At 68.8% G+C, this 13,026-nt stretch overlaps 3 protein-coding genes across 4 annotated transcripts; 1 reads left to right on the plus strand and 2 right to left on the minus strand.

Annotated features, from left to right (window-relative positions):
* Positions 1 to 106: 106 nt before the first annotated feature.
* GPR61 (G protein-coupled receptor 61) lies at positions 107 to 1,566 on the minus strand. The gene has a single exon (XM_052698279.1). It carries the CDS (start codon positions 1,461 to 1,463, stop codon positions 126 to 128), a length of 1,338 nt encoding a protein of 445 aa, XP_052554239.1. The 5' UTR covers positions 1,464 to 1,566; the 3' UTR covers positions 107 to 125.
* A 3,045-nt stretch (positions 1,567 to 4,611) lies between these two features.
* Positions 4,612 to 7,189, plus strand: AMIGO1 (adhesion molecule with Ig like domain 1). Of its 2 annotated transcripts, none has more exons than XM_052698432.1 (2): positions 4,612 to 4,963; positions 4,996 to 7,189. In XM_052698432.1, the coding sequence occupies exon 2, from the start codon at positions 5,256 to 5,258 to the stop codon at positions 6,759 to 6,761; it is 1,506 nt and encodes a 501-aa protein (XP_052554392.1). In that variant the 5' UTR covers positions 4,612 to 4,963; positions 4,996 to 5,255; the 3' UTR covers positions 6,762 to 7,189. The 2 variants fall into 2 exon arrangements, with proteins under 2 accessions (XP_052554392.1, XP_052554391.1); XM_052698431.1 differs by having other exon boundaries at positions 5,089 to 7,189.
* Positions 7,190 to 7,547: 358 nt separating this feature from the next.
* Positions 7,548 to 12,989, minus strand: ATXN7L2 (ataxin 7 like 2). The gene is given in 12 exon segments (XM_052698428.1): positions 7,548 to 7,947; positions 8,355 to 9,171; positions 9,631 to 9,752; positions 9,833 to 10,010; positions 10,087 to 10,154; positions 10,156 to 10,326; positions 10,489 to 10,571; positions 10,890 to 11,173; positions 11,266 to 11,416; positions 11,509 to 11,613; positions 11,696 to 11,761; positions 12,866 to 12,989. Coding segments are annotated over 12 exon segments (2,184 nt in total). The 3' UTR covers positions 7,548 to 7,932.
* Between the last annotated feature and the right edge of the window lie 37 nt (positions 12,990 to 13,026).

A 13,026-nucleotide genomic window follows, 5' to 3' on the forward strand; every position in this document is an offset into this window, starting at 1 on the left:
CAACGTGGAGGACCCCACCCGAGGCCCCCTCACCCCATTCCATCCCCCCCCCACGTCCCACATCGATGCACCCACACCGTTCTGCCCTTACAGCCGTGTTTGCACCTGGAGCCACGAGGACAACGCTACAGCTCCGCTTTGGGCACGCACAGCCCATCCCCGCCGCTCCGCTCCGTCCCCTCACCCGCATCCTCCCCAACCTGCCCCGGGATGCGGAAATCGATGGGTGCCGGGTCCCGCTTGGGGCTGGGGGTGTCGAGGGGCGGCGGGGGCTCGGCGGGGCAGCCGGTGCTCTGCAGGAACTGCAGGAAGTTCTCCTCGATGGAGCCCTCGCGGCTGGGCAGACGCAGGTCCTCCTCGGGAGGCTGCTTGAAGAAGCAGGTGAGGAGCCGGCCCAGCTCGCCGCGGATCTGCCGGTTGAGGCACCCGTAGAAGAAAGGGTTGGAGGTAAAGCAGAAGTAGCCCAGCCAGGTGACCACGGTCTCGGCCGCCGGCCCAGCCAAGGGTTGGGCGCTGAGGGCCGTGTAGAGGTGGAAGGAGAAGTAGGGCAACCAGCAGAAAAGAAACTGGCCGCCCACGGCCAGCAGGATGGCGGCCGCTTTGCCCCCACCGAACGTCCTCTGCGGGGTGGTGCGGGGGGCACCCGAGGTCGTCACCATGGTGGAACGGCTGCTGAGCGACTCGGAGCGCCGGCGCGGGGTCTCCATCCAGGTGGGCAGCGGGCCGTGGTGCATGGCGGCCACCCGAGCCACCTTGAACATGCTGCAGTAAACCACCACGATGATGAGGAGGGGCAGGAGGAAGTAGAAAGTGGCGAAGAAGACCACGAAGAACTTGCAGTACGGACCGCGGCTCCATTGCAGGGAGCAGCCGCGGCCGGCGGGCGGAGGGCGGTCGGGGGACAACCAGCCCAGCACGGGGACCAGCGACGTGGCCACGGCCTTCAGCCAGACGCCCACCAGCACGCAGACCACCAGGCCCACCGTCATCCGCACCTCGTAGCGCATGGGGTGCACGACGTAGTAGTAGCGCTCCACGTTGATGGTGGAGATGGACAGGATGCACATGCTGATGAAGCAGACGCTGAGGAACAGGTAGACGCGGCACATGGCCTCGCCCAGCACGGGGCTGTCAAACACGGCCGAACCCGACAGCATCTCCAGCGGCATCAGGGTGAGGGCTGCCAGGAAATCCACCAGGCAGAGATGGAAGACGAAGACGAACTTGCGCAGCGCCGGCGTCTTCACGATGACGGTCATCACGGCCGCGTTGCCCACGATGGCCGTCAGGTCGATGAGCAGCATGAAGAAGAGCCCCACCGATTTGGAAGCCACGTCTTTGGGCTTGCTGTCGGCTGTGCCGTTGGGGGGCATGGGGCCCGGAGAGGGCTGGAGCGCCCGCGCTGCCCTAGAGCCGTTCCAGCCCCATAGGGCGGGCAGGGAGGCCTCCATGCTGTGGCCCATCGCCCGTCCTTGGGGCTGACGGCGCAGGGCTGTGGGGCATCGTTGGGTGCTCCGATGGCCCTATGGCTGCTGCCGCCTCGCTGCGGGGTGGGTCCTGAGGTGCTCAGCGCACCCAGGGGTGCCCCCCAGCACCGCTCATCTCCCTGCTCCTCTCCACCGGGCGGAGCTGTGGGGCTGTGGGGAAGGGGAGCCGTCAGCGGGGGGCACAGAGGGGACACTCGGGCAAATGGGCCCCATAAGACCCCAGGTGGGGTCACAGCTCCGCCCCGGTGGCTCCCAGGTGCAACCCCCCCCCTTGTCCCCAGCACACTTGTGACACCCTGCATTAAACCCCCTCCCCCCCCCCCCAGTTCCCTTTTTTTTTCCTCCAAGGAAAACCCTTCTGCCTTGAAAAATGGGGGCTAAAAGCCCCAAACTCCGTGGTTTCATCCCCAAACGCTGCATCTTTACCCAGACCCCAGGGACCACGTGGGGCAGCACCAGGACCACGGTGGGGACCCCTCTGCACTTGGAGGGCCGCACGTAACCCCGCATCTCTGCCCCTCCCACCCCCCACAAAAAGCTGCAACGGCACCGCGGGGTGAGCAGGGACCGGGGGGGGCCTTCCGGAGCCCCCCACCCTCCCGTCCCCACCCTGGGGGTCTCCCCTTCTGCTGGGTGTGGGGGGATCCCCCAGCACAGCCATGGATCAGGGTGCAGGAGGTGCCCCCTCCCTGCACTACCGCACATCGGGGACCCCCCCGCCCCGCACCGCGCGCACCCCTGGCGTCGCTCTGCCGTTACCTACCGGGGGGGGCTCCATGGGCCCGAAGCGGGGCCGGGCGGGGATGCTCGGGGCCGGGGCCGGTGCTGTGGAGCCGCTGCGGCGAGAGATGCTCCCGCACCGCCCGGCTGCTGGGTCCTAAACGCCTCCCGCCCGCACCGCACCGCCCCGGGAGCCCCCGGCCCCAAAAATGGGCCGCCACGGAACGGGGAACCGGGCCCGGGAGGGGAGGGGGGGGGGGAGGAGTGGCTATGTCCAACGGCCCCAAGGGATGGGGGGTGGGATGCGATCGGGGGAGGGATGCAGGCTGCTCGCAGCTCTCAGCATCCCCGTGCTTTGCTTCTCCCAGCTCCCCCCAGTAAGGCTGGGGGGGGTCTCGGTGGGGATGGGGGGGGCATTGTGGGCACGAGGTGGGGGTGGAAGCGTCTCTGTGAGAATGAAGAGTCAGCGGGGGGATGGGGGGCACTGTGGGGGTGGGGGGGGGTCACTGTGGGCCTTGGTGTGCTGTTATGAGGACGGGGGATCGCTGTGTGGATGGGGATGTTGCCGTGAGGATGGGGTTTATGGTGGGGGGGATACGGGAGCTGTGGGGCACGGAGTGGGGATGGGCTCGTAGCCCCCCCCCCCCCCCCCCCAATGAACCACTTGAACCCAGCATTGCCCCCCCCCCCCCCCCAAACCCCCACTGCTGAGCACTCGGGGGGGGAGGGAGGGGGGGGGATGCAGGGCAGGGATTAAAGCCCGGATTACAGCAGAGAAATTGAGGACGATCAAAGGACAGACAGAATTCCCCCCCCAGCTCGGGATGAGGGGCGGTGGGGTGGGGGGGGGTCTGTGTTGATAACAGCAGAAGGGGGGGGCAGGGGCCTGAGGACACCTCGCTCTGCACTGCAGGGCTCCCCTTTGATTGCAGCCCCCCCCCCCCCCCCCCCCCTCAAGCAAATAAAGAGCTGCATCATCACGGCGCTGTTTGTTCCAGCTCCTTTCCCTCTAATTTTGGACCCAAAGAAAAAAATAAATAAATAAAATAATAATGTGACACAAATGTTTGCATCTAAAAATACAGCCGGGAAGCAGAGCCAGCACTGCGCGTCACGGGGGCTGCGGCTCTCCCCCCCCCCCCTCCGCCCCCCCCCTTTCCCCCCCCCCATCCCCTACAGCAGCACCCAGGGGTGCCCCTCGGTGGGACCCCAGGCAGGGTGACCCCAAGTATGGGGTGGCACAGGGCAGGGGGTGGGATGGGGGCTGCTGTGTCTCTGTGGGATGGGGGGTGGTGTGGGGGGGGGGAGCGTGGCTGGGGGTGGTGGTTCAGCATAGGTGGTGTGGGTTTGGAGGGGTGGGATGGGGATAAATGTAGAGATGGGGATGGAAATAGGGACAGGGATTGGGATGGGGGTGAAGATGGGGGCAGGGATGGAGGTGGTGTTGGGATAGGGCTACAAATGGGGACAGGGACAGAGATGGGATGGGGACAGAAATGGAGAGAGGGGTGGCGTTATTTTTATTTATTAATTTCAGGTCCGAAATTAGAGGGACAGGAACTGGAAGAGGGATGGAGATGGAGATGGGATGAATATAGGGATGGGATGGGATGGGGTGGGATGGGATGGAGGTGGGAATGGGGATAGAGACTGAGACGGGATAGGGACAGAAGAGGAGACAGGGACCGAACGGGGATGGGGGTGGGATGAATATGGAGACGGGGATGGAAATGGGGGGGAAATGGGGCAGGGATGGAGATCGGGGTGCGGCTGGGGCTGCGGGTGGGATGGAGGCGACGGGGCCGAGCCGGGCTCCGAGGGGTTAAGCGGGAGCCTCCGCGATTGGCTGCGGGCTGCGAGGCGGCAGCCAATGGGAACGCGCCGTGCGCGGGGGTCGCCGCGCCGGGTCCGCCCCCTGAGCGCCGTCCCGGGGCGCGGGCGCTGCAGCGCGGTGCGGGGCTCGGCCCGGCCCGGCCCGGCTCGGCTCATTACGGCGCGGTTCGGTCCGGCTCGGCTCGGCTCGGCCCGGCTCATTCCGGCGCGGTTCGGCTCCTCTCGGTTCGTTTCGCCTCGGTCCGGCCGCGGGCTCCGGTAATACCCGGAGGGGTGGGGGGGCGGGGGGGGGGGAAGCATCCTCCGCTGGGGGCGGGGCCGGGCTGGGTCACGTGGTGCAGAGGTACCGGGCGCGGAGCGGCGGAGGGGAGGAACGGAACCGGCCCGCTGTGTAACGGCACCGGCACGGCCGCACCGCGCGGTGATAACGGGGACATCCACGTGGTGACGGCGGCGAGCGCAGCGCCAACCGACCGCGGGGTGAAGGGAGCCGGCCGGGCTGCGACGGCGGGGGCAGCACTGCTGTGACACTGATGGACCGCGGCCACCCGGCGCGGTGACGGTGCGTGAGCAGGACGCCTCCGTGCTGTGACACTGGGTGAGCAGGGCCATCCGGTGCTGTGACACTGGGTTATCAAAGCCACCGCGGTGACACTGGGTGACCAAAGCTGCTCCGTGCTACCCCTGCTTGAGCTGGGACAGCCCCGCTGTGACACTGTGTGACCAAGGCCACCCCAGGCAGTGACACTGGGTGACCAAGGTCATCCGATGCTGTGACACTGGGCTATCAAAGCCACCCCAGTGGCATTGGGTGACCAAAGCCGCTCTGTGCTGCGACTGCTTGACCAGGGGCAGCCCTGCTGTGACACTGATTGACCACAGCCATTCCAGGCAGTGACAGTGGGTGAGCAGGACACCTCCATGTTGTGACACCGGGTGACCAAAGCCACCCCAGGCAGTGACAGTGGGTGACCAAAGCCACACTGTGCTGCGACTGCTTGACCAGGGGCAGCCCTGCTGTGGCAGTGCTTGACCACAGCCGTCCCAGGCAGTGACACCGGCCGACCAGGACACCTCCAAGCAGTGACACTGAGGTGACTGAGGCTCTTTCAGTGCTGTGACATCGGGTGACCAAAGCTGCGACCCCGTGCCATGCTGCACTGCCGCACGCCGTGACCCCACTGCCCACCCCCATCCCCCCCCACGCTCGGTGCCATGGCGGTGCCGGTGATGCCGGTGATGCTGGTGATGCCGGTGATGCTGGCGATGCTGGCGATGCTGGCGGTGCCGGTGGCCGGGAGCTGCCCCACGCGCTGCGTCTGCGCCTCCAACATCCTCAGCTGCTCCCAGGCCGCCCTGAGCTCCGTGCCCGCCCCGCTGCCGCGCTTCGCCGCCGTGCTGGACCTCAGCCACAACAACATCAGCCGCCTGCGTGCCGACTGGGCGCCGGGCCGCCTGGCCCACCTGCACGCGCTGCTGCTGGCGCACAACGGCTTGGCCTTCGTCTCCACCGAGGCTTTCACCCACGTCCCTCACCTCCGCCACCTGGACCTGTCCTCCAACCGCCTGCGCACGCTGGAGGAGAACCTCTTCAGCGACCTCCCCGAGCTGGAGGTGCTGCTGCTCTACAACAACGAGATCTCCGCCGTCGACCGCTCCGCCTTCGACAACCTGAGCCGCCTCCGCAAGCTCTACCTGGGCCGGAACCACATCGCCCGCTTCCCTCTGGAGCTGCTCCGCGACGGCAGCCGCCCGGCTCAGCTCTCCCTGCTCGACCTCTCCTCCAACCGCCTGCGTTCGCTGCCGGCCGCCGAGCTGCAGGCGTTGCCCGCGTGGCTGCGCGACCGCCTCTACCTGCACGGCAACCCGCTGGGCTGCGACTGCCCGCTCTTCCAGCTGCTGGCCCGCGGGCGCCACCGCCGGCTGAGCGCCGTGATGGACTTCCAGGAGGAGCTGCGATGCCAGCTGCCGGCGGCGCCGAACCGAGCGCCGGTGGCCATTCTGGAACTGGGATCCCGAGAGCTGCTCAACTGCAGCGAGGCGAAAGAAGCCGTGCTGGAGGCGTACCTGGGGGACAGCGTCACGCTGGGCTGCGACAGCCGCCTGCGGGCGGCGCACGGCCGCCACTGGGTGACACCGGGGGGGGACAGAGTGACGGAGGAGGGCGGCAACGGCAGCGCGGCCGTGCTGGCCAACGGCAGCCTGCAGCTGCGGGCGCTGAGGCCGGAGGACGGCGGGACGTACGCGTGTCGGGTGTCGGGTCCGGCTTTTAACGAGACGCTCTACGTGGAGCTGCTGGTGCACAACTTCACCCTGCACGGCCCCCACGACGGCCTCAACACCGCCTACACCACGCTGGTGGGCTGCATCCTCAGCGTGGTGCTGGTGCTCATCTATCTGTACCTCACCCCGTGCCGCTGCTGCTGCCGCGCCGCCGCCGAAAAGCCGCCCGCCCCCCCCCGAGACGACAGCCTCAACTCCTCCGTGCTCAGCGCCACCCCCAACCACGCCGTCGGGGAGCCTCCGCCCCCCTCGAGGCCCCGCATTGCCGGGCACCGCGCCGCCCCGGGGGGGCAGAACGGGAGGTACAAAGCCGGGGGGAGCCCGCCGATGGCGGCGGTGGTGGGGGGGGCACCGAGGGAGGGACCCCGGGCGCAGAGGAAGGTGTCGGACCCAGACTCGGTCAGCTCGGTGTTCTCCGACACCCCCATCGTGGTGTAGCGGGGGGGGGTGGGGGGCACGGTGTGGAATCCCCCCCGCCGGCTGTGCAGAGCACAAAGGATGTGAGGACCGCGGTGGGGGTGCTGTAACGTGGAGCCCCCCCCTCCCTGGGGGTCCGGGTGCCGTGGGACCCCCACCGGTGACAGCATCCAAGCACACGGGGGTCCCTGCTGCGTGGATGCCCCCCCGCACAGCGCTGCCTCCCGCATGTTGATCGTGACGCATGACTCCCCCCCCCCCCCCCGGGAAGCATGACCCCCCCGAGGCCACAGCTGCTGCCCACGCCGGGGGGGGGGGAGGAAATGGGGCACAGCCCCTTTGCTCTGAGCCACAGCACAGCTGAGCCCCCCGTCCTTGGCGCCGTCCTGGGGGGAGCGCAGCCGCCCCCTACGCAGGGATCCCAGGGTGGGAAATGCCCCCACCCCACACCTGACCCCCCCACAGCCCCCCCCCCCCCTCCAACCCCATGTCTGCGTCCTCAGCTTCAGCCAGCGCCGCGCTGCTGCATCGGTGACAATAAAGAAACGTGCGTTCCCCACTCGTGTCTCACAACGCACCGGAGACCCCCGCACCCCTCTGACCCCGGGGGGGGGGTCGGAACACGAGGGGAGGCGGGGCTTCACGCTGCCGGACCCGGGGGGGCTTTTGAGGACACGCAGCCCCTCGGTGAACCAGGACCAGGACCAAGCGATCCCCCATTGGGCTCCAAATCCCCCACGGGGTCCCAAACACCGCACGGACCCCCGCAGCTCCCCACCCCCACCCCCCTCACCCACACGACACCAATTTCTCCTTTTCTCTTTTCTTAAAAAACAACCAAACAAACAAAAAAAAACCCAAACCGAACCGAAACAGCGATAGGAATCCTTATAAATACCCGCGGTGCCGGCGGTTCAGTCCTGCACGGGGACCCCCCCCGGCCGCCCCCTCCCCGGGGGTTGTTTTAGCAGCAACGGATCAGGATCAGAGTCTTGAGGTATTTTTCTGGAGGTTACGTTTTGTTGGTGGGTTTTTTGTGTTCTTGTGGGTTTTTCTGGGTTTTTTCTTTTTTCCCTTTGCTTCTCCTTTTTCTCGCTTTTTTTTTTTGTCCCCTCGGCGCTTCCCGGCGGCGGTTCGGGGCTCCGTGATGCGCAGCGACCCCGGGCGGCGGTGGAAGCCCCCGAAGCCTCCGTTAATGGGCTTTGGACTGCGGGATGGATGGAGGGGGGGGGGGGGGGAAGGTGGTCAGCAGCTGGGTGAGCTCAGCCCCGCGCTGTGCCCCCCACCCCCCCCCAGGGACGGGGCGGCCCCGGAGGGTCTCCTCGGTGCCCCAAACGCTGTCCTCAGGTTGGGATGCGGGTGGTTCAATAAAACACCGCGGGTTCCCCGACCCGGCGCTGATGTGGGCGACCCCGGAGGGTCCTCACGCTGCCCCCCTCCCCTCTCTTCTGCCCCATCGTTCAGGGCGCTCTGCCGTGCTGCGGTGTCCAACCCCCCCCTCCCCATTTCCCCACTCAGCTCCCACACACGTGGATGAACCCCCAACACCCACAGCTGGAGGTGCGCCCATAACCCCCCCCCCCCAGCGACCCCCCCGCCCCCCCCGCCCCTTACCTTCAGGACGTTCCGCTTCTCCTCGAAGCTCAGGGCGCTCCCCGGTTTCTTCCTACGGACGGAGCAGCCCAGGTCGGGGGGCGCGGGGCTGGGGGCCGGCGGGGGGGCGGGCGGGGGAGCGGCGTGTTTGGGCTTGGAGGGCCGGCAATACGTGGCCGAGTTCTTGCGCTTCTTCACCTCATCCTCCGAAATGCAGCGGGGAGGCGGCGGGGGGACCCCGGCTCCGTGTAACGGAGAGCCCCGCGGTTCCGGAGCGGCGCTGAGGGGGGGGCGGCAGTCCGGGGGGAGCGCTCGTTTCAGCCTGCCGCCCGCGCACACCGAGCCGTTGAGCGCCGCCACCGCGGCGTTTTTCGTCTTGCCGGGGGGCGCCGACGCCTGGCAGGCGGGGTTTTTGCTTTTCGCCCCGTCCCCGGCGCAGGTCCGTTTGTAGGGGGGGCTGGCGGCCGCCCCCAGGGGCTGTTTGCGTTTACGGGCGACGGAATCCGGTTCCGTCCCGCCGGCCGCCTCCTTGGCACGGGAGGATTTGCTGGCCTTGGTGGAAGGCAACTTGCTGAAGGAGGGCGAGGGGATGTTGGCCGGCAGCGGGGAGGTGATGGATTGGCTGCCGCCCCCCCCGCACTCCGGTTGGCTGCAGGCGGCGGCCGCGTGCGGGGATCCCACCGTGTAATTGATGCCGGCGGGGACGCGGCCGTCCCGGGGACCGGTGGGCGTCGGGGGGGTCCGAGAGTGGGCTGGGGGGGTCGGAGCGGCGGGGCCGGCGGGGCTGGGGGGGGCCGGGGCGGCGGGGAGCTGCGGGTCGACGGCCGGAGGGATCTTCCTGTGGGGGGGGGAGGGGAGGCGGTGAGATGGGGAGCATCAAAGGGCTGAGCTTCAACGGAGGGAACCCCCCGATTCATCCCCCCTCTGTGCCTTTCCTGCGTGGAACCCCAGCCCCAAATCTCCGTCCTCTCCATTGATGGGATCCCTCTGACATCACTGCTGTCCCACATGGGACCCCCCCCCCATTGCTGTTTCACAGCCCAACAGGAGCCCCCCACATCTCTGCTCCCTTCCCAATGCGGTCCCCCAATCACCTGGCTCCCTCTCGCCGCCCCTTTCACATATAGGACCCCCCCCCAATATCTGTTCCCTTGCCCAATGTGACCCCCCCCACATCTCTGCTCTCTTCCCAAACGGGACCCCCCCCAACTCCCCACAGCACCAACCCACAGCTCTGTGTCCCACCGTGCAGCAGCACACCAGGGGAACTCTGCAGCCCCCCCGGCCCCCCCATTACCTCCACATGTGTGAGCTGAGGTGCCGCTCCAGCATGGAGCTCAGCGCCGAGCAGAAGCGGTCGAGCCTCCGGTTAAAGACGTAGCAGCCAGGGCTGACCAAGCGGCTCCCGAAGGTGCAGAACTACGAGGGATGGCGGGGGGAGGGGGGTTCAGACCGGGTGACCCCCCCCCCATCCATGGGGGGCACCCAGCCCAACTCACCGCTTGAGGCCGCGGTGGGCGGGCGGCGTAGTGGCAGTCGGGGCGGTGGGCGTCCTCAGCAGCCCCCTCCTCCTCGCTGTCCTCGCTGGACCCCCGACTGCCCCCCTCCTTGGGCAGGGGGAAGGGGAAGAGCCCCCCGTCCCCGTCCTCGGGGTCGCTGTCGGAGGAAAGCCGAGCCCTGTGCGGGAGGCGGGTGGTGAGAGATGGGGGGACACAGCTTGGAAGGAGGGGGGGGGGGGACGGCAGGAGCTCACCTGGGGGGCGGGCAGTGGACGTGGGGGGGTCTGGGGCGGCAGGGCGATGAGCCGGGAGGGGCGGCGGGGGGCTGCGGCAGCGCGGGGGGGGGCGGGCGGTTCGGAGCCGGGGGGCTCCTTCCTGGGGGGGCTTTTCTCCTTTGGGGCTTCGCGGCGGGAGCTGGCCTTCAGCTCGGCCACCAGCACATCAAAGTCCTTGGCGCGGCCCTGCACCTCGCGCCGCTGGTGCACCGAGTGGATCTGTAGGGCGAGGGGGGGGGGGTCACGCCATGAGGCCCCTCCCCATGCGTCCCCTTTAAGGCGGGAGACCCCCCCTCCCCTCCCCAACACCCGCTAGCAGAGGGGCAAAACCCCATCGCCATGCTGCTCCCGGGGCCCCGCAGGACGGATGCACGGTGCTACCTTGCAGGTGAGCAGGCGGGTGCAAACCTTCTTGGTGTCGGGGTTCAGCACCCCGCACTGCCGGTTCAGGTCGCACTCCTTCCCTGCAGGCACACGAAGCAGTGGGATGTTGGGGGGGGGAACAAAGCTGTGACCCCCACCAGCCCCACAGCAGCATTCACACCACCGGCGTATGGAGCCAGGGCAGCCCCCCATGGATGGTATCCACCCACAGACCCTCAAGGACCGCAGACCCTGATGAACCCCAGCCCCCCCCACCCCACAGTAGGGCTCCCCTTATCCCCAAGCTGTGCCACTGGGATCACAGCCCACCTTTGGGCACGGAGGGACACAGTTACCCGTCCCATTACCTCCCCCAAAAGCAACACCCCCCCCCCAGCCTGCAGAACCCCAGCACTCACGCGTCAGCTTCTTGTGGGCCCTGGGGGGTGGCCTGCAGACCCCCGGCTCCTTCTCCCCCGCTTTGAGCACAGGGCTGGCAGTTGGTGGTGGTGGGTCCCCCCCGGCCCCTGGGGGCTCTTTGGGCGGCGGAGGCGGCGTGGAGGAGGGCCTCCCCGGGGGCTCAGTGGGGCTGGAGGCAGGTGGTGCAGCGGACGCTTTGGGGGGGGTTTTGGGGGCCGCTTTGAGCCCCTCCGGCTTGGGGAGGCTGGGGATCTTCTCCAGGTTCACCACCGGCATGAACAAGCTGGAGAGAAACGGGGCGGTCAGAGGGGGGGGGGGCGAGCGGCACCTGGGGGGGGGGGAAGGGGGGGCACGGCGACCCCCAGCTCTGCTCACCAGAGGTTGTTGTCCTTCTGTGCTTTCTCTGGCAGCGGCTGAGCCCTGCTGCGCGCTCCCTGTCCTTTGTCCCGCAGCGCTTTGCCCGCCGGCTGCCCGTTGACGGCGTGGCACTTGGCGTACAGCTTGCTGAGCGGGCCGTGACGCCGTTCTGCGCAGGGAACGGCCCTCCATCAGCCCCCCGCCAGGTTCACCGTCCCCCCCCCTCCCTCCCACCCTCCCCCCCATCACCCCCCAGCTCACCGCAGTGCTTCTGGAAGGCCTGAGGCTTCACCACCTGGCTGCAGTGGTTGCACACCACGAGGTAGAACTCGTCGTGCGCCGGGCAGTGGCCGAAGATGGACATGTCTGTGGGGTGGAGGTGGGTCAGGCACCGGGGCTGCGTGCAGCCCCAAAACGGGGGGTTTTCTCCCCAAAACGGGGAGCTTACCTTCCTTGATCAGCGTCATGGCGTCCAGTTTCTTGCTCCCCTTGCTGCTCTCCTCCAGCTCCAACCCTGCTGGGGACAGAATCCCACCATCAGTATCCTGAGCTGCGCCGGCCTCAGCTCTGCCTCGTCTCTCTGCAGCCACCGCTTGCCCTGCTGCCTCACGCCGCCCGCTGCTCCCAGGGCAATTAAAAGCACAATGACAAAGGTTCAAATCAGACCCGAGGATGAATCCAGAGCTCAGCCCCCGAATCAGGGAGCGCCATGAGCGGCACCCGGCTGCACCCTGTGACAGCTGGGGACAGCGGGTGGCACAGAGCGGGCGCTGTGATGTGCAGGGAGCGTCGAGAGCCCGAAGCCACCATCAGTGCCATGCGTGGGGCTGACCAGGGATGTGGGATCAGCCCATCCTGGGGCCGGGTCACCACGTGCCCCCAGCCGAGCCAGCAGCACCCATCCTCACCAGCTGTGCCAGCTGGGCACCGCGTCCCCAGCCACCCCGTCCAGCCGTGCCACAGCGGGCGCTCGATCCTGCCTGGCTGTGCCGTACTGGGGGCTCAGTGCCATCCAACCGGGCACCAAGCTGTGTCTCGTTGTGCCACAACGGGCACCCGGTCCCGTCCAGCCGTGCCGCACCGGGCACCGAGTTGTGCACAGCTGTGCCATACCGGGCACTCAGCCTCTCGCAGCGATGCCATACGGGGTGCCCAGCGCCGTCCATCCACGCCATACCGGGCGCCCAGTTGCACCCTGCCGTGCCACGCCGGGCTCGCGGTGCCTCTCAGCGATGCCATTCCGTGCGCCCGGCGCCGTCCAGCCGTGTCACACCGGCCGCCCGCAGCTCCGTCACACGGGGTCCCCGCTCCCCCCGGCCGCGCCGTACCGCACGCCCCGCTCCCGGCGACCGCAAGACGGGGCACCGACGGGACGGATCGCCGCTCCCCGCACACCTCCACCCGCACCGCCGCCCGCACCCCGGTTCCGCTGCGGGACGCGCTGCGCGTCTCCCATCGCCCGTCGCGGGGCGCCCGCCGCTCTCCGTGCCCGGGGGCGGGGAGGTGCGGGGCGGCGCGGGCTGCGGGCGCGGCCCCGTTTGGCGGTGACCCCCCCCCCAACCCCGGGAGCGACCCCCCCCCCCCTTCCTTCCCCCCTCCCGGCCCGCCGCCCCCTCACCCGGCTCTGCGGGCGGCCCGGCCCGCTCCACCCATGCGCTCCAGCTCTGCCCCGCGAACTCGTCCACGCTCGGCAGCCGCCGCTCCGCCGCCGCCATCGCCGCCGCGCGCCCACGCGCCGCCATCGCCGCCGCCGCCGCCGCGGGAGCGCGCGCCCCCCCC

The sequence above is a fragment of the Tympanuchus pallidicinctus genome, unplaced genomic scaffold (assembly GCF_026119805.1).
Source record: "Tympanuchus pallidicinctus isolate F22 unplaced genomic scaffold, pur_lepc_1.0 scaffold32, whole genome shotgun sequence".
NCBI classification, from domain to species: domain Eukaryota; kingdom Metazoa; phylum Chordata; class Aves; order Galliformes; family Phasianidae; genus Tympanuchus; species Tympanuchus pallidicinctus.